A 22,152-nucleotide genomic window follows, 5' to 3' on the forward strand; every position below is an offset into this window, starting at 1 on the left:
TCCGCTTATTCATATCTCTGCAATTATCTCTCTGTACTCTTTGTGAGTTTCTTTCTGTTATTTAATTACAACCATTCGCTTATTTTCTTTTTGCAGTCTCTTGTTTAAGATTGCATGCATTTAAAGTTGAATTTTATTGAGGATTTTCAACTGTGTGCTCTTTTGTTTGCTCATTGATTTTGATTTTGATTTTCTCCTTACACTAAACTTTACATATTCTAAATTTTAATCAGTTTTCCATGTTTAGACTAGCCAAGTTTTGATATTGTTTATAATTTCTTTGAGTGCCAAAAATTTTGTTCATCTCTGTGGAGCTTTAGACAAATTGGCTAGTATTTTAGCGAAGAGTTATGACAATTTTCTGTGATGTTAGGGCAATTAATGAAAAGTTTCTTTTACGTGATTTTCTGGAGATTTCATTAGCCAAGCTTATTTCTCCTTGATTATATATATTCTTATAATCATGAAAAGAAGGAATGTTTTCAGCAACATATTGTACAGTTTGTGACATTTATTCTTTCAGATTATCGTGTCTAGATTAATCAACTTCCTTTAAAACTGAAATGTGTAGGCATTTTTGAGTTCTGATTGTTGAAAATGCGATGCTTATAATTTAAGAAATATTTGTTTAGGTTTATTAATTGAGCACTGATGTTTTCAAATTTCTTTGCTTTTCATGCATCAAATGGGATTTTTTTAAGTGTTACTGATCATTTGGTGTTGATTAGGAAACTGCAGTTGAAATTTTTTAGACTAAATGGGTAAGTCAGTCATATTGCATGGATTTGCTACGGCTGAGCAACCAAAGGCTATAAAACAATTTCTGGAGCAAATTTTGGGTAAAGGGGCTGTCATTGATGTGGGAGTTCAGCAAAATGAAGGTTCAAGGGCCTATGCAATTGTACACTTCACATCCAGTGAAGCTGCAGACACGATCAAGTCCTTGGCTGATGAACACCTTTGGTATAAAAATTCTTACTTGAAAGCTCGAGATATGAATGAGGGACATAGGATTTATGATGTAAAGTTGCATTTTGGTTTTCAATTGTCAAAAAGAAGGTTTTCATCACTATGGACTCAGGAGAATGTTTCTGTCAAGTTCGGATTTGGACTAAGAAAAATTATCTTTTTTCTATCTCATCACTCTGTGGAATATAAGCTTCAGCTCCCATACGAGAGCATTAGGCTAGTTGAGCTACGCCGTCTACAAGACAAGAGGTTTATCATCATTCAGGTGTGATGTTTAAACTAATCAATATTGTATTTTTCTTTTATTTCTGCAATATAGAATTGCTTCTTATTGTACTTTGTTGCTACATAGTAACAATATGTTTTTTTTATTTAAGATTTTATATCGCTAGTGGATGATTTGGTACTTAAGACTATAGTTAAAACTTGTTCCAATTCTTAAGATTACTATGAATAATACGTTTTAATCTGTATGACAACTAAGGACAATTCTTAACATGTTCTTCTTTTTCATCTTTTTGTGTTACTATTGTTAGTTATTTGGTGTTCCTCGGATATATTCGAAAGATGTGCCTGAGCAAACCTTTTTTAGAGATGACAATGATGTTCAGTGGGTTCAAGAAGTTGATTTTACTCCATCCTCTTGCATTGGTCAATCTACTGCTTTATGTTTGGAACTTCCCACCACTGGTTATCTTTTAGATTTTCAGAAAGATTTCGCTTACTATAAAGAAACCGACGGGAAACTTGTTGTGAATAGAGGTTCAACTTCCTCTTGCCATTCTGATCATGTCCCTATTGTAAGTCCACCCCAAGGATTTAACTTGCCATTTCGTATCTTGTTTAAGATTAATATCTTGGTTCAGCATGGTTGTATACCTAGGCCAGCAGTAGATGCTAAATTCTTTCATATGGTTGAACCACATAGAAGAAATATAGCATTTGTAGAACATGCTCTTGAGACACTGTTTTACTCAAAACAATGTTGCTTTGCACCTCAACAGTGGCTTAGAAAAGAATACCAAAAGTATAGCATGGCTGCAAGACCTCCTATGTTGCCTACCATCAATTTAAGTCACGGATTGGTATATATGTGCAGGGTTCTAGTCACCCCATCTAAAGTATATTTCTTTGGTCCAGAGGTTGTTCTATCCAATAATGTGTTACGCACATATCTTGATGATGGTGAGAACTTTATTCATGTTTCTTTTGTTAATGAGGATCTTGAAAAAATACGTGCAACAGATTTATTTGCTCGAGCATCTTTAGCGAATACTGAAAGGCGTACTAGAGTTTATCAAAGGATATTGTCAACTTTGAGAAATGGCATTTTCATTGGAGATAAAAAGTTTGAATTTCTAGCCTTTTCTAACAGTCAATTGAAAGATAATTCTTTGTGGATGTTTGCATCTAGACCAGGGCTAACTCCAAGTGAAATCAGAGAGAGGTTGGGTGATTTTAGTGCGATAAGGAATGTGGCGAAATATTCTGCTGGACTTGGTCAACCATTCAGCTCCTCCAGGGAAGCTATGTATGTTGATAGCAATGAAATTGAAGTAATTCCTGATATAGAAGTTGAAAAGGGGGGAGTCAAATATGTTTTCTCTGACGGCATTGGGAAAATATCAGCTAAATTAGCTCATATGGTGACTAGAAAATGTGGCTTCAGATATGTTCCATCCGCCTTTCAGATTCAATATGGCGGGTACAAAGGTGTCGTAGCGGTTGATCCAACTTCATCAACAAAGTTATCAATGAGACCAAGTATGTCCAAATACAAATCAGAGAATGTTAGTCTTGATATTTTGGAATGGAGCCAGTATCAGCCTTGTTATCTTAATCGTCAATTGGTGATACTTTTGTCGACTCTAGGTATTAAGGATAATGTGTTTAAGAAGAAGCAGAAATATATGATTTCTCAATTGGATAAAATTTTAATAGATCCATTAAAGGCTCAGGAAACACTTAACTTGATGTCTTCAGGAGAGATCAAACATGTACTGAAAGATATGCTTCATTATTATTCTAAGCCACGTGAAGAACCATTTCTTTCAATGATGTTACAAATATTTCGCTCGTCAGCATTGAAAGACTTGAAAACGAAAACAAGAATCTTTGTCCCAAAAGGACAAACAATGATGGGTTGTCTCGATGAGACAGGAATCTTGAGATATGGTCAGGTGTTCGTGCAATGTTCAAGTCACCAGACTAAGTTATCGACCAATTCCTCAGCTTTGCTTAGTGGCAGAGTATCAAGTCAAAGCAGAATTTTAGAGCAAATGGTAATCGTTGTGAAAAATCCATGTCTACATCCTGGAGATGTTCGTAAACTAAAAGCTGTCAATGTTCCAGCCTTGCACCACATGGTGAATTGCATAGTATTTCCAGCTAAAGGAAGGAGGTAAGCCTGTCATATACACCACATAGCACACACACTCATGCGCAAAACAAACACTGTCTTATTACATATTTTATATTTCTTGCTTACATGAAATTTTGATATCGAACACAGCAAATTTCTAAATTGATCACCACTCTCTTGAAGATCACATTACATTCTTCTTGTGCACTGATATTTTGTTTACTTAAGCATAACTTTGTCTGTAAAGCATATTTACAGTGACATTATTTACATTGTTAACTAGACCCCATCCTAATGAATGTTCGGGGAGTAATTTGGATGGAGATATCTACTTTGTTTGTTGGGATGGTGATCTAATTCCTCGTCGCATGTATCCACCTATGGATTATAATTCGGCACCACCTAAGATTCTTGATAATGAAGTTACAATTGAGGTATTACTCAATCTAGCATGCTAAGATTTGTTCGAACACATACATGAATTATGGCTTACTGCATGAGTTCATTTTCTGTTGAGTTCTAATTAGCACACAATTTTCTGTTTTTACCATGCCTTAACATAGATACTATTATGGTACAGGATGTGGAGGAGTATTTCGCAGATTACATGGTCAATGAAAACTTGGGAATGATTTGTAATGCCCATGCTGCATTTGCAGATAAAAGTCCTTTCAAGGCAATGTGTTGGCAATGTATTCAGCTTGCAAAGCTAGCCTCCATTTCTGTCAACTTCTCAAAAACCGGAGTACCTACTAAAATCCCTCAACATTTACAAGTTAGAAGTTTTCCAGATTACTTGGAAAAGCTTGAAAGCGAATCCTATGAATCGCAAAGTGTGATTGGGAAACTTTATCGCAAGGTAAAAGATCTTATGCCAAAGTTGGGTACTCTCAAATCCTTCACTACTGATTAGGCGAGGCAATTTTATGATCTTGACATGGAAGTGGAGGGCTTCAAGGACTACATTGATGATGCTTTTTATTACAAAAGTGAGTATGATTATAGATTGGGAAATCTGATGGACTATTTCGGGATATCAACCGAGGGTGAAATACTCAGCGGTCGAATAATGAAAATGGCGAAACCTTTTAGTAAGAAAAGGGATTTGGAAGGAATCAAATTGGCTGTGAAGTCATTGATAAGGGAAGCCAGGGAATGGTTCAACAAGAAGGCAAATAAATTTGATGGTCCTGAGAAAGTATACATGAAAGCATCAGCTTGGTATTATGTTACATATCATCCGAGTTTTTGGGGTCGATACAACAAGGGACTAAATCGCAAGCATTTCCTTAGTTTTCCATGGTGTGTTCATGATAAACTTCTTAAGATCAAGGGAGACAGACAGAGTATTATGAAGATCTCGTTTGTCTCTTGATATCATTTGAAGAGAGATGCCTTGACAAGAGTACTTCATTATGTGCATATATATGTTTATTTGTAGAATTATTCAGTTTGAGTGTCAACTTTATATATTTGTATGGTGTTGATTGTTGTGTGTTTGTCAATATTGTAAGTGTCTCAAACCTTGTTGTATCTTACTATTTGTTTTTCAATAAATCAAGTTGCCTTAAAATTCTACTGCAAATTTAAATACATGGCCTTCTTCAAAGAAGAAAACTTTTTTGAATCTGTTGCACTTGTTACCACCTAATCATGTGTATTCTGTTTTTGCTACTGTTATTGACTTCTTGTATATGTAACAGATACACAAAAAACGTTTTCTCTTGTTTCAAGGATATAGAATGAATATCTATTGGATTTTGTATGATCTGCAAATGTATGTATGTCACATTCTGGCCTATCTCATTTTTTTTGCGCAAGAATGTGCTTGTATTGGTAAATTTTTGTATTTGAACACTTATTAGCAAATATCAACTTTTAATTGGCAAAAATTACTTTATTTCTAATGGATAATATTATTCATTAAAAAATTTAGTTCTACTTTATGGAAGTGAAGTTAATGAAAACATGCAAATTTATGTAATTATTGCAAAACAAAAATATGCGCATACTTGACAAACTTCTTGCTAATTTATGATTTATCATTTGGGAAAATGTATGAGCCAAAAATTGTACTGTGCCTGACGAGGTCCAATAACAAAATAAACATATTATGGCCCAGTGCCTTAGTCCAATTCTGGTTGGGCCTACACTTAAATCCACCTTATTGATTGACCACTCCATGAGTTGGGCCTTCCTACAAATTAAGCCAAATCGGACTCCAACCCATTAGCCAACTCTTGTCCCAAAATAGGAATTAGAATCCTATCACCTTCCTAATTCATGTAAGATCCATTATCTTACATGAATTAGTACTCTTAAACCGAAAAAGGCAAGTCTCAAGACGTCCTTCCTAATTCGAACTCCTCTACCAAGTAGGACTTATAGTTCTACTGGGACTCAAGCTCCCTTGAACTCCTATATAAACAGAGGTCAAGCCTCTTATTATGCATTCAAAAATCAACCATAACTTTAGCTCCTAAATTCTTGCTCTCAAGAATCTTTGCTTTACGGTGAACTAAATTTACCACCTTCACCCTTAGCCATATTACAGTAAATGCTTTCATGCTCTCAGTACTCACTAAAATACTGATATGTTTACAAGTCTTAAAACACTTGTAAACATGAGTGGACAAGGAATTGCAAGTCCTAACACACTTGCTAATTTGGTTGAATTGAATAAATTCACTCCAAGTCCTAAAACACTTGGTTTGTGGAATGTGGAAAGCAATGGAGCTATTCTGCCCAAGTAAGTTCCAAGGAAGGAGAGAGTCCAAATCTGCCTAAACCACTCCAAGTCCAAGCACAACAAGGGAAGCTCAAGTCCACCAAGAAAGAAGTCCAAGTATTGATAAAGCTCAGTTCTGCCCAATGTACATTCCAAAGGGGAAGATCCACATGATCCCTTATTAGATCCATTTACATGATTCTCAAGGTCCAAATTCTTACACCCTTATTAGTAGACTTAATTAGGGCATTGATTAGCTTTTGATCTAATGGAAACAAGCTTAGACAACTAATGGGGTGGTTAAAGACATAGATCCTAGAATTAGGGAATTGTGTCTCTTTTGCATTAAATAGGCATGGCCTTACTTTTTGAATGAATGGCTTGTAATATTTAATTAATTTTATTTCATTTTCTTGTATTTGTAATTTATTTAGTTATCCTTGTATTTGCCTATATAAAGGCAACTATTCCATTTTATCAGTTAGTTTTTGGAAATATATGAAATTGGATTATTCATTTGAGAGAAATTTTGTGTTCTTGATTGTGCATTCTTTATCCAAGTCTTGGCAAGGGGATTTGGTGGTGAATCAATTCAAGTTGATGAAGCAGTTCCTTTATGCTTAAAGTGTTTCTACTTGTCTTAGTCCGGATTTGCAAGTAAGTGTGAGTTTGTTCTTGTTTTGTGTTTGGCCAAATCAACTTGGATTTATGGCATGTTTTTTTGTTGAATTGGTTGGATTTGGATCAAATACCTTCAACCGTGCTGACTTAAGCATCGAAGTGCCTACGGCAGACACCACACTGGTGTCACCCAAGCCTTCATGTTCGTGTTTTCTCTTTGTGCATGTACATTCGATTGTCAATGGCTTGCTTCTCACAAAATACATCCCTTCCAAATCAACCATATATTTTACCGTCTATAGAAAATTATTTTTGAAAAACTATTTCAAGAAAGAGTTTTGTCACATATTTTTAAAATATCTTCTAATAATTAGAACAACAAAAATACATTTACTAACTAGTATGACATAATTATAGAAGAAACATTATATTCAATAAGCATTTAGCAATAAATATTTTAAAGAGTTTTCTTAATGTGGGTTAAAATAATAAAGTAATAAACTCTTGGATATTATTTATTACTTATTTAAACATACTTAATATTTGCAATGTATTTGTTCATAAAACCCTAGTTTAAAAAGCATTCTATAATATGTTGGTTTGATAAGTTTAAAAAGCATTCTATAATATGTTGGGTTGATAATTAATTACAAAATTGTCATGGCCATAAAATATTGCGACTAAAAAGTTTGGAGCTGAATGTAATTTTCCTTAACAATATGTTAACACCAAATACTTAAATTAATTAAAAATTTAAAAAAAAAAAATTTGACATTAAATAGTAGAAAAAGAAGAAGAAAGATAAGGTCAAAATAATATGATTCTGGGGTCCTATTCCCACAACTAACTTAATGAAGAAGGGGATAATACTCCAAAACGGGGAGCAAAAGACCCCACCATATAAAACTTCATTGTCTTATTATAAACGAACGACATTTTCACTTTTTATTTTATTTTAATTAATTTTTTTATATGTGGATGATTATGGTTAATTGTCATAAAGTTGTTATTACTTATTAGTATCCATAGAAAATTTGATTGTAATCAATTTGATAGTCAATCTGATAATATTTCATTTATTTCTTTATCCTATATTTAAATAAGAAGACATTGTTATATTGAATGTCACATCATTAGAGATCCAAATTTATGATCCCAGTTTTACATACAATTATGCATATTATATGAAAAATGTGTTGCTATACTTTTTATGGAAGGCCTAAAATTTGATAGATTAAAGGGCTGGTGGGTTCAAAGTTTGAATCTTTATTGCTGAATAAATGAGTTGCTTCATGGGCCTTTTTTTTTTTTTTTTTTTTTTTTGTGTGTGTACCGCCCACATCGAGGTACGTAACTTTACTTATGCCTTTATACCCTTAGTTGAATTTTGTTAAAATTATCTTGAAAAAAAAATATGAAGAAAATACCTTAAAATTTCATTAGAGGTGAAATGGTCTTTTCACTCAAAATTAGTTGAAATTGTGGAGAGTGAACAAAGATAAAATTTCATGGAGAATGCAATAAAAATGAGGGCATTATGGTAACTGACTAAGGGACATATATGGAATTTCATAGAAAGTGCATGGGCAAAATGGGAAACTACAAATAATATTATGTTATATCAAGAGTTGAAAAATGAAACATTCTTCCTCCACTTTCACGCCACCTTCATCTCCAAATTCTCTCAATTTCTTCAATTCTTCTTCAAGGGAAATTTATAGATTTTGGGTTCTTTTTAGTGGAATTTCAATCCCAAGCATCCTTAGGTAAGATCCTTGCACTAAGAAGTGAGTTTTAATTTTTAAAATGTTGAATTTTGATGATGAGTGTTCATAGGATTTAAGAGAAGGAGAGTTGGATCAAAGAAGATTAATAAAGTGCTAGATTACTCACATCTAAGGTAAGTAAATCCTACTCTAGTTATGATTGAAGCAATATTGTGTAGATAATTTCTTTTATGCATATATGTGTTTTTATATGAAGAATTGTTGATGGATTTGATGTTGAATGATGGTTAGAACTTATCCATGAGAAGTAGTGTTTGTGTATTTGATGTTTGATGAGAGTTTGGATGAATTATGGAAGAATTGGAATAGAAATTATGGAGTGTACATATTGGACAGGTTTGGTGTTAATCTTAGAAGATTTTATTCCAAATTTTGGTGGCTTAGAAAAGGAGTAGAAGTGTAACCAAATTAGAGCTTGTGTGTGCACATAAGTTGTTTGATGGAATGTCAAATAGAAGTGCATGTATGAGTATGATTATGTGTTATCTTGAGATGAGTTTGTAGATGGTAGAGAATGACATGTTTGCATTCCATATTGCATTATTGCATCTAAACATGTGAATTTAGAAATAATTATAAGCATGAACCCATCTACATGCATACATACTCATAAGAACATGAAAAAGCATTAAAGAACATTAAAGAGTAAATAGAAAGAAATGAGAATATTAAGGAAATTCAAATCTGAATTTTTTATTTAAAGAAGTGTAAAAAGATAAAAGAAGAGAAGATTGTTGCAATGGGGAACCCGTGAGTGACATAGCCCCGCATGCACGCTGCTTTTAGTAAGTGGCCTCAGAATTCAAAAAGAAGAATTGTACAGTCTGTTAGAAATGCATGTGATGAATACTGTACCCGGAATTAGAGAATACACTCACACGGCCAGGGTTCCAAATCCATGTCTCAACCGAGTCCGATCAACAAGAAAGAATAGCAAGAAAGAAAGGAAGAATAGAAAAGAAAGGAAGAATAGAAAGAAAGAATAGAAAAGAAAGAAAGAATAGAAAGAAAGAAATACAAAAAAAGAAACATAATAAGAATAATAAAAATAGAAAAGAAAATGCACATTCTATGCATTTGTGCATTTGCATCATATATATGCATAATACCATGCCCATTATCTTGAGTAGTGGGAAATTAGAATAGAGAAAGAACAGAGAAAGAATAGAGAAAGAACCAAGAAAAATAGAGAAAGAATTGAGAAAGAACAGAGAAAGAATAGAGAAATAACAGAGAAGAATAGAGAAGTGTGATGTAAGGAAAGAAATTCAGAATTTAAGCAACGGAGAGAGAAGGGTAGCATAGCGGATTTACTTGCTAAGCAATTAGTGCTCACCCCGTTGTTTTCAATGTTTTTGCAGGTAGTAGATGAGATTGCGGTCGCTTGGAACGTCAAGAAGCGGAAGGGTTTGGCAACATTGTCGAGCTTTATTATATTATTTAAAGATTTGTATATAAAGAAAAAATTAAATATGGGCCCATTATTTTTTCCTCATCTATATGTATATTTTCTTATATATATTTAGTGAGTTTTACTGTTATTTTCCGAGTATACTAGCTAGAGAGAAAGTATTACAGTGTGTGTGTGTGTGTGTGTGTGTAAGGTATAGGAAGGAAAGCCCCCGCCATATAATATGTTTAAACAACCAATAATGTTTTCTTCACAACTGAGTCATATAAACAGACAAAAATTGCACAAAATTTATGTAAAATGACTATTCTATCCTTTGTTTTTTGTTTGTTTGTATGACTCAATTGTAAGCATAGTATTACTCTTTAAACAATAGGTATGTAATACCCGAATAATCAACAAGGACAAGTTGTAAATTGTTGTGTTCATCAAGTTTTGGAGGGTAACATTTTGGAAACTTTTGATTTTTACAGTATGCTTTTAATTTGTTCTCATATAATGGACCTATTCTTGAAAATGGGTACAATGAAAAGGAAATGAAATTGTAAAAGAGACAAGGAAAATTTGGGTAAGTCATTGTGGGGGTCTAAAATCACATGAGGCCTTGAATCAATAAAAAGAATTATTCAGAAAAAAGTATGTTCAACTATTCTGCTACAAAGTTTCAACTACACATCGATCATGTTGACTGGGCCCACGCCTTATCGAGGCACATGTTTTCAACTACAAAGTCGGTCACGTCGACTGGGCCACATAGCCCTCGAATATTTTCAACTACAAAGTCGGTTACGTTGACTGGGCCACATAGCCCTTGAATATTTTCAACTACAAAGTCGGTTACGCCAACTGGGCCACCTAGCCCTTGAGTATTTTCAACTACAAAGTTGGTTATGCTGACTGGGCCACATAGCCCTCGAATATTTTCAACTAAAAATTGGGTCACGCCGACTAAGCCACATAGCCCTCAAATATTTTCAACTACAAAGTCGGTCCCACTGACTAGGCTGCATAGCCTCGAATGTTTTCAACTACAAAGTCGGTCACGTCGACTCGGTTCACTTGTGATACAGGTTCCACCTGTTCAAAATACGCTCCAATACTTAGAAAATTTGTCAATTAAATAACTCATAGTCATTCAGTCTAAGCGACTGAATGAGTTAGTTTGTCACTACAACAAAGTATGTAGCAGCATCAAACCACAATCTGTCTATCGCACCGAAAGCATCTGGGGGACAACAAATGAATAGTCACTCGACCAGTTCAAGAGATTTACAGCTTCAACAAAATATCATATTTTACTAAGGCCTCACAAAGCTAGTTCAAGTACAAAAGTATGGGCATACAACATCAAAAACATAAATCTGTTCAAATAATAAAAAAATACATTCAAGGAACAACATGTTTCGGGTCATATTCTTGAGTCGAGTGCCCTACGATCAGCTCGACCTCCTTTCCCTTGCTCGTCAAAGCCTCCATCGCCAAGTCATCCCATGGAAGAGTCTCGATTGACTCAGTAAGCAACCCTTCCAAGTCTCCAGCGAAGTCATCCACCGTGTCCTTGTGCTCGGACTCAAATCGATCTTCTTCTACCCCACCGGCGACTCTGCCTTGATCTTTTCCCATAGTTCAATATCCTCATCAGGATTCTAGTGGGAAGTGTTGTCTGCTTTGTATTCCTTCATCAGTTCAATGCAGGCTTTGATCATGGCATCGGTGGCTATCGATTGGCATTACTCCTTGAGGGCTACCGACTCCTCCTCCTTCTCAGCAAGCGTCGCATCCCTCTCGGCCAACGCCTTTTCCTTCTTAGCCAATGTTTTCTTAAACTCCCTCAATTCCAGCTCGGCCTATCGTAGATTGGCAACACTTTTCTTCAAAGATTTCAAGGCCGAAGCCTCTCGAGTACGAAGGCCAGTGTTGGACTTGGTTAAGTCCTGAATCTTCGCATCCTGGGAGACCGCGACCTTAGTCAGATACAGACTCCCCGTCAAAGCCTGCAAAAATAAATCAAACACTCAGAAAAAGTCTCTCTTAGGGAACAAAGTGTTCAAAGACAAAAACTACCTGAAACTGCCAAGCCACAGCCCATTCAACAACCACACTCATCCCTATCTGATCCAACCAGTTCTCATCGACGGGTAGTAGGAAAGAGTTGGCTAGCTTCCCCATCTTGGCTACATTAGAGTAAATAGAAACAGTCGTCAAGAGCATGACAATCATCTTCTTAGTATCCTCATCGATCTAGATGCTCTTCGATGACCCTACTCCGGTAGTAGGCAGCATAGCCAGTGGGACTGACTTAATTCGTTCCATCTAGATATTTTCACTTGGCTTGGCTGCCAACTCTCTCTTTCTCTTAGCTCAACGTTAGGCGATCACCTCGCTCTCATTCGGGATGTCAATGTTAATACTCTTCATCAGTCTCTCTATAAGAGTAAACTCTCTTGGAGTTAGAGGATAAAGAAACGAATGTTTGAAGCAAATAGGATTGCAGTAGCGTGTTAACAAAACATTCCACGTCTGCTTCAGCAAAGGGAAAGGTGTACCTATCTGTATTTTAGCGACCCTACTCCAAAGATGATTAGCCATAAGGTTCACCTCTCCAATCTCTCTGTTTTAGCGGTATAGCAAGCGATTCCCAAGTTGGCACGTCCAAGCCATCTCCACTCTGCCTAGCCTTGTTGAATCTCAGATCTACAAAATAACGAAAGATAAGGCTCAGTACTCAAAGTAAAAGACAAGTAAAAGTTACGAACCAGTCGCCCTCTATGTAAAAGGTATGTTGCATTGCCCTCTCTCTCCAAAGACCACATCACCCCTCACAAAGAAGAATTTTCCCTTCTAGTTCTTGTCACTTGATCGCAAGAACATCACCAGGTGGACTCAGTCATGCCTTAGTGTGATTGAGTATCTACCCTTATCGGTTTCTTGCTCCTTTAAGTAGTAAGAGTAGAGGAACTCATGTCGGATTCCACTCGATGCATAGTGCAAAAAAGTTCCAACGCTATCAGCAGCCTCTAATCATTCGGCATAATCTAAGTCGGCACTATCATGAAATGGTTTAGCATTTCCTAAACCAAGCGAGGGATCAACAATCTTAGCCCGTCATAGAAGTAGATGTTGTACGCAGCGATCCATCCTAGAACTTCCCAGTCAACCTACTCATGATCTCTCAGCAGACGTATCTCGACCGAGTCAAGGATATCGTATATGGTCCTTATCCTTCATTCATCATCCGGAGTAAGCTCTAAGGGATAGTCCAATGGCAAGATCCTTCCACCCGATCAGTTGGTTGCATCCCTTGCAATCCCGCTTGTAGAAGGCTTACCCTCAGGATTGTTATCTGGCTCTCCATCGCTATCTTCCCCACTCTCCCCTTTCCTGCTAGAGTCTTTGCCACTTGACGTGGCAGCAGCCAGATTGGTTTTGGCTACAGTCAACCCTTTAGGGATTCCCATAAGCACATTACCTTCCTCCGGCAGCACTACTGTAGTGGGGGCATTCTCATACTATCCTACACCCTCCATCTCACCCTGACCATCCCCACTCGATTCAGTATCTGACATTGCGTGTCCAAATGTTGAACTTTCAACACTACAATCAACTCGGTCTGGCAGACCGACCAGTGGTTCACTGAATCTATGAGCAACCTCAAAGGTTATCACTCGACTCGGGCAAGCGCCCCAAGTATGCTAAATGGTGATAGTGAATAAATTGACTCTTCCTTCTCCAACAAACCAAACTGAAAATTCCCGGTGTTACTGGGAAAATTCCCGAAAATTTTCCCAGTAACACCTACACTCCTAAAGCCAAATCCTTCAAAGCTTTTTCTCCCAAAATTTCGAAAGACTTACCAAAATCGTCCCAAAAAACTAAGTCTATCCTTAGAATCTAGCCAGATCTAAAGATATCACCTCAAACCTCCAGGAATTCCCCAAAATTCCATAGAAATCAAAAGGAAAAATCTATACTTCAAATCGCCCGAAGAAAAACAATCCTAAAACACGTCTAAACTACTTCGGAAACTGAAGGAAAGTAGAAACAATGAAAAGAAACCAATTCTTGTAAAGGAAAAGAAATTTACCATGAGCAAATCGCTAGAAACTCCTGAAAAAACTTCGACAGCGACCGAAGGAAATTTTTGAAAGAAATAGAGAATGAGGTGAAGATGAAGATGAACAGTCGCCAGTGGGTTTCTTTTCCATTTAATCACCCAACCTACCAAGACAACATGCGATAGTAGCCAATTGGTTGCGACTCTTCAATTTCCCAATTAAAAGAAAGAAGAAATCTTGATCGTACACATGTAATACGATAGGACTACCTCGGGAACCCTAATGTCTCGTCTCCCACTCAAAACACAAGTAACCCTACAGTACACGTGTCCTGCTTTCTTAAACAACCCCATTGCACTCAAACGAAGTTTGACCGACCAAGCAAACCGACTTGTCTCCTAATCTGAGAAATACATAAGACTTTTTTAGAGCAAAGAACGCACACACTCGGCCTAGCAAGCCAAATAAGCTTATTCCCTATCATTCGGTTTGGTTCGGTTCTGTCCAACGAACGAACTTAGCTTCAAGGGATGTTTCTTACATCCAACCGCTCGGCTCAGTCGACCGAGTGGACACAGCTACTAGTACTACGCCTCGCATTCCAGAATTTGGCTCGACTAGCTGAGTAGACTTAATTACTCAAGTTTGCAAAAATATAGTCAACAGTCTCCTCACAGCTTTCACCAAGACAAGACATCTCATTTAGCCAATGAGGATATTTGACCAACCCGATAGATCGCCTCTCTGCTCGGTTAGTTTCCATTGGACCATCTACTCTCCAAGCTAAAGACTCTTTAGCTTAGAGAGTGGGGGCTAACTGTAGGGATCTAAAATCATACGAGGCCTTATCAGGCCTAGACAGGAGTGTTCCACTACCTCGGACCAAGCCTTATGATCCAATTTTGATTGGATCAGCACCAGAGCTCATGACTTTGGCTGAACCGTGACCTCCATATCCAACTTTCTTCAAAATGCCTGACTCCAGCGGCCTACCTAAGGCCAGGCCTTCCAAACTAAGGTAAGTAGCATTCTTCCTATTTTACTTTATCCTAATTTGCCCAAGATTCCGTATCTTAGGCAGATTAGGACTCATGTTACTATCAAGTCAAGTGAATCAGAAGCTTTCCTATTCATGAGACCTTTACCCTTAAAGATTCAGAGTCCTATTAGGATGTAAAGACCCAACAACTACTATGTAAACAGAGGTCACTCCCATGTTTAGGCATTCAACCTCAATATCACCTACCAACACCTAAGCTCTTACTCTTGAGAGCTATCCTACTACGTCGTGGTTCTAGTCTCTGACTTGACCTCCGGTAACCCTTCCCTTACCCTTACTAAATTGCCTCATTCAGCCTTATTGATTTAAGCATTGGAGTGTCTACGGCAGACACCACATTGGTGTCCAAGTTGTTGAAACACCAGCCAAACACATGCAATAAAATAAACAGAAAAGTACATAGAGGACAATTGATTTACGCTGGTTCGTTCCGATTAGGGAACTACGTCCAGTATTTAAATAGAGATTTTATTAAGTTTCAGAACTATGCAGCAATTACATATCAATAATTGACGGCAACTCACTCTCTTTATTTTCTTGTAACCCTAGGTTTCTCACTATTACATTATATAATAGAAGAAACCCTACCCCATTTGGGACTCCTGAATGTGTCTGCGTAAGGATCAAGACCATGCAAAGTATGAACCATATCCAACACAAGTAAACTCCATGCATGTTTGCTCTTTGTGTAGGTACAGCGAATTGCCAATGGCCTCAACCTCACAAGATCATACCATACTTCCGCAACCGTAGATTTTAGCATCTACAATTATCAATGTTAGTTTTTGCTTCACGTTTTTTATCTAATCAAATTGCTTGAGATTTGTTAAAATTTATTTGTTGGATGGGGACTGAGGTGAATATTTGTTTAGCCTTCAACAAGATGTCATTTCTATTCTCATGTTGTAGAATGACATGGTCGTTAGAGTGACGGCCACATGCATACGAGTTCCTATCACTACAACATTATGCATTTCTAGCCATGGAATTCATTGTAGCTAAAAGTACGAATTTGCGTAGCTAAATGGTTTAGCTACAAATGCAATGTTTTGTAGCTTATCGTAGCTAGAAGTGGCGCAGCTAAAAGTTAGCCATGTAACTTTTTGCTTACGTAGCTAACAGTTTATATTTTTTGCTATGGATGAGATTAATGTGTAACTAAAAACTTAAATGTTTTTGCTATAACAATAATAAGCTTGTAGCAAAATCTTTGCCTTTATAGCCACAGAGAATAGTATGTATAGCTATGTTTGCATTTTAGCTACACAAATATAAATTTATAACTAAATCTTAAAAATTTCTGCTACAAAAATAATATCCATAGCAAATATATAAATTTTTGGCTACAGACATATAGAAGTCATATCTATATATGGAAAGATATTGTTATGGACATAGTGTGTTAATAGCTAAATATTCAAATTACTTGCTATGAATACTTTTGATTTGTAGCTAAATTTTATAATTATTTGCAATGGAACAAATAATTTATTGCTTTGATTAAAATTAATTATAACAAATATTGCTATAATTAACAAATTTAATAATAATTAAAAATTTATAGCAATATTTTTATATTAAGTAGATAATATGGCATCATAAGAAAAATTCTAATATAAAAAAATAAAACATTAATAAAATCATTTTCAACCAAATAATTGTCTATTCATAAAATCCTTCATCCTAGTAATTTAAAATGTTATAAACTATTTTTTTTTACAAATTATGAATGCTTCAATGCCATTACTACCACTTGAGCATCCCTCTATTCTTAAGCTCATTCCAATGCCGCCCTTTCTTGGAAGGTTCCAATAAGACGTTTGTAATGACTCTCTTTCTAGCTAATATACTCACAAAATAATAGTAAAAACTCATTAAATACATATAAGAAATATATATAAACGAGTATAAAAGTATGGGTCCATATTTAATTTTCTTTACACACAAAACTTTATATAATACAAATAAGTCTCGAAATATTAACTTGACAGTTTTGCCCAACCCTTTCCGCTGCGTGATGATCCAAATGACCGCGTTTCACTTGTTACCTACAAAAACATTGTAAACAACGAGGTGAGCACTAATTGCTCTGTAAGTAAACCTGCTATATTACCCTTCTCTTTCTTTTGCTTAAATTATGAATTTTTTTTCCTTACTTCACATTTCCCCATTCTTCTCTATTCTTTCTCTACTCTTACTCTATTTTTCTCTCTGTTCTTTCTCTATTCTAATTTCTCACTACTCAGATAATGGGCATGATATTATGCATAAATAAAATGCAAATGCACAATTGTATAAAAGGTGCATTTTCTTTTCTGTTTTTCTTTCTTCTCGATTCATATTCTGTTTTTCTTTCTTTCTTTTCTGTGCTTCTTTCTTTCTCTTCTTCTTTTTTTTTTTTTTTTTTTTTATTCTTTCTCTTCTTTTCTTTATTTATTTCTTATTCTTTTCTTCTTCTTTCTTATTCTTTCTTTTCTTATCCTATTATTTTCTTATTCTTATTCTTTTGCGATCGGACTCGGTTGAGGCATGGATTTGGAACCTTGGCCATGTATGTATTCTCTTTCTTGGGTACAGCCCTCATCCATATGCACTCTTACGGACTGTACGAATTCTTCTTTCTTCTTCTTAGGCCGCTCACTAAAGGCGGCATGCATGTGGGGAAAATTCTTCTCGTCACTCACGGTTCCCCATCGCAACAACCTTTCCTCTTTTTATCTTTTTACACTTCTTAACTAAAATTCAGATTTGGAACTTTTTAACATTCTCATTTCTTTCTATTTAATCTTTGACTTCTTTAGTGCTTTTTCATACTCTTATGAATATGCATGCATGTAGATGGTTTCATGCTTATACTTTTTTCTAAATTCACATGTTAAATGCAATTAGCAATATGGAATGCAACATGCCATTCTCTACCATCTACAAACTCATCTTATATAATCTAATACTCATATAAACACTTCTCTTTGACATTTCATCAAACACCTTATGTGCACAAGTAACTCTATTTAGCTAGATTTCTATCTCTTTTCAGCCACGAAAATTTGGGAATTAAACCCTCATATTCAACACCAAATCTGCCCAAAATATACATTCTAAAATTTCCACTCCAATTCTTCCAAATTTCATCCAAACATTCATCAAACATCCAATACATCAACACAACTTCTCATGGATAATTTATAATCATCATTCAACACAAAATCCATCAACAATTCTACATATAACACATATGTATACATGAAAGAAATTCTCTACACAACATAACTTAAATCATACTTGGGGTAGGATTTACTTACCTATACAAGAGCAATCCAACACTCTAAAAACCTTCTTTGGATCCAACTCCCTTTCTCTTAAATCCTATGAACATAAATCATCAAAATTCAACACTTTAAAAATTAAAACTCACTTCTTAGTACAAGGATCTTACCTAAAGATGCTTAGGATTAAAAATCCACCCAAAAGTACCCAAAATCTATGAATTTTCTTTGGAGAAAAATTGAACAGCTTGAGAGAATATGGAGGTGAAAATGGCGTGCATATGGTCGAAGAGTGGCTAGGGTTTCACTCTTCGATTTGATATAACATAAAAATATATATATAGTTTCCCATTTTGCCCTTGCACTTTCTTTAAAACTTCATCTATGTCCCTTAGTCAATTACCATAATGCCCTCATATTTATTACATTCTCCATGAAATTTTATCTCTTTTCACTCCCCACAATTTCAACTAATTTTGAGTGGAAAGACCATTTTACCCTTAATGCAAGTTTAAGGCATTTTCTTCACATTTTCTCAAAATAACTTTAACAAAAATCAACTAAGGGGGTATAAAAACATAGATTAAATTACGTACCTCCATATGGACGTTACAACGTTGTTTTCAGAATCTCAATAGGTGATGATGAGAGTCTACTGTAAAGTAGTAGTTCATGAACGACTTCCTTGGGTTCCATGGTGTACTTTTCATCCAGTGAAGACATCTTCGCCTTGAGCTATTCTTCAATCTTGTTGTTACTCAAGTGTGTGACTGTGTGTATGTGAGAGAGTAAGAAGACAAATGTGCTTCATATAAATACAAACTAGGATAAGTATTCAATACTTGTCTTCCCGAACCCAGTATTTTGTGGCGTCATTTTAATTTACCTACAAAATGGTAATATTAATTAATAATTATTTAAATTAATAATAAAAATGAATATTCAGTTTGACTATTTGGCTGAGTGCAGAGAATAAAAGTGGAATGCAAATTGCATAATAATTATGTTTTATGATACATCATCTAAGACTAACAAGAAGCCATACTTCTTGCGAAGCTTCACAAGTTCAACCATTGGTGCAACGTCTCCATCCTATTGAAAAAGCTATAGAAAGAAGAGAATTAAGCACATCATCAGAAAATATGCTAGAAGTAAAAAAATCAGGATTTTTAGCGATAAAAACATTAAAAATAAATAAATAACATAACCAAAAAACATAGTAAGACCAGCAATCTATCAAACATATGGTATATTACCAAAACACCTAGCAAATATTTTCAAAAGACTAACTATGAACCATAGAGCAGTAAGGTCTCATAGCAAGATGCAAAATATCCAAGGTATAACACATTTATAAATGGTGTTAGCCATGTATCCAAAGTTTACAATCTTATTAGAAGATTTATCTCAATATGAAATGACAACATGAAAATTTGAAATAAAAATAAAAAATAAAAATGAAGATGCAAGTCCAAATAGACTCTGCATCACACAAAGCAAGATTCACAAGTACCAGGCTTGTTTGTTCCACCTTCAAACTAAGAAAACCCTAAGTGGAGTTATTTTAACTCAACTCATGCTTAAACCTTGTGGCAGCTTGAGGGTCACACCTTAATATTTTGGAGATCCAAATGTTCATCTTACACTTTTCTAGAAGATCACTAAATAAGCTAAAGTCCAATATACCATCCCTCCAAGTTTCCTTTAGCTTTCCCTCAAAATGGTCCTACAAATATCTAACACATATTTTTAAGAAATCTAGCAATTGGATTAAATGGGTAACCCTTTGAAATTAATTCTGTCTATCCCAACAATAAATCTTATTGCTTATTAGCTACCTAGTATATGGAGAAAAAGTAAAAGTAAAGTAAAAAAAAAAAAAAAAAAGAATGATATCCTAGAACAGGCATCAGACTCTGAATATTTATGACCAATAACTATATCTAATTCTTAAGTTATCTAACCAAAGGGAAGACAAAAGCTATAGTATTAAAGGAAGGAATTAAGAAAAGATGACTACCTATCAGTCACAACAACTTTTTTTCTTCATTGTGCAACTTGATCTATCATAACACAAATCCATTACAGTGACAAGAACAATGGAAATAACATATAGAACAAAAACTAATACATGGAATACCTTAAGAGAGAAGTGAAATGCTTACAATAGTGCCTTGGGATGGGACATGTCACAGTGTTTATAGATAAAAGTTTCTGCACTTTTTTGTTCTCTCGGCAAGATGAATACTGTCAATTATAGATGCATGGTTTAGTGCATTAGAAAATATGGCAATTTTTCATTTTTCGAAGGTTTATCACCAACAGGGCCAAGGGTGAGGCAATGCTTCCAATTGCTACCATCATAGCTATATTGGTTGCAAATCCTATAGGACAAAGAAGACAATCCTAGAACATAAATTGGGGCAAGAATGCATCAATTTTCAGATTATTGTAGTAAACATCTTAGCAGCCAAATGAAAACTAATATCAACGATTGAAATCATGATTAGCAAAATTAATCATAATTAAAAAAAATAACAGAGAGAGACATAAGAAATATGAACGTACGGATGAAAGGGGGAGGGAGAGGAAAAGAAGAAGGCCGTAATTTCCCCTGAGCAGGTCATTGATGGGAGAGTAGAGAACGGTGACGGAGGAGACCAAAGTAGTGAACACCCCTTGAGAATACCACATCAAGGTGACAAGATTCACCTGACCAATGGACACTTGAACCGAACTCGCCCATCCTTTTGGGCACAAGGACGCAAGAACCAATCTGAGTAATCAACCCCTTTTTAACAAAAATCTCCTCTTGCACCATATGGCTTTTTGGCTTCCTCTTTCACTTGAATTTCCAAAAGGGGAATCACTGTTTTACAGCTGCTCCTCTACAACTACCTTTCGCCTAACACGATCACAAATGAAGACAAAGAATTGCGTAAATAGGAGAAGGAGACGAAGCAACCCATATGTCCTGATCGGAACGATTGAAGAAAGAAAAAGAACGGTGGCCCCTTTCGCCTAGGGGACATTGTCGGAGAACAATGTCAGGAACAGGGTGAGAACCTTCCCTTCCATTGGTTATGCCTTTCCTCAATACGGAATAATGGTTTTCATGAAGGGCAGCTATGGGAAAAATTTTAGGATTTGAATTATAGGGTTAGGAAAAAATTTCTTTATTTTTGGGAAGTGAGGTGGCACATAAGTGACGTGGTCATTACACATACTTTTTTGGTCAGTATTTATTTAGCATTATTTTTGGGAATTATAGGGTTAGGAAAAAAAAATTATGTATCTGAGAAAGAATATATACTTTTTGGTCATTCCACATATAATGCTAATATTAAAATCTAATTTACCAAACACATATACAGTATATAGCTCTTGAAACTCACGACAATTTCAAAAATTAAATTTATCAAACACATTTATGATTATTTTTAAAATTCGGTATAAACTAATTAAACTTATAGCTACAATAATCCCAAACTAGCCCTTAAAATGATATATTTTACTCATTAAAATATATGTATAATCATAAAATATATTTTAGTATATATTTAATAAATATTACAAAATATACTAAAATAATTTATCTTAATTAAAATTTATTAAATCAAATAGTTTTAAAAAAAAATAGGGTCGGCCGGCAACCAATTGTCAGAATTCGACAATAAACTGTCGAAAACAAGCAATCGCTACCAAGACACGTCGGTGTCACAGCTAATCCTATAAGGACCAACATGAGCTGATCTGTCATAATCCGGTGGTTTCACCAGATTCTGACAAGCCATTTGGCCACAAAAGGCGACTGAATGTTTTGCAGCCTTTTGTGGCCAAATAGCATGTTGTAATCCTTTTATAAATCATATTAATTCATAATCATCTTCAAA

General features: G+C 35.2%; 1 protein-coding gene across 1 annotated transcript; it reads left to right on the forward strand.

Annotated features, from left to right (window-relative positions):
- Positions 1–757: 757 nt before the first annotated feature.
- LOC116127304 (probable RNA-dependent RNA polymerase 1) lies at positions 758–4,787 on the forward strand. Its single transcript, XM_031412964.1, is given in 5 exon segments — positions 758–1,234; positions 1,506–3,181; positions 3,227–3,370; positions 3,615–3,765; positions 3,912–4,787. Coding segments are annotated over 5 exon segments (3,243 nt in total). The 3' UTR covers positions 4,707–4,787.
- The last annotated feature ends 17,365 nt before the right edge of the window (positions 4,788–22,152 follow it).

The sequence above is a fragment of the Pistacia vera genome, unplaced genomic scaffold (assembly GCF_008641045.1).
Source record: "Pistacia vera cultivar Batoury unplaced genomic scaffold, PisVer_v2 Contig190, whole genome shotgun sequence".
NCBI classification, from domain to species: domain Eukaryota; kingdom Viridiplantae; phylum Streptophyta; class Magnoliopsida; order Sapindales; family Anacardiaceae; genus Pistacia; species Pistacia vera.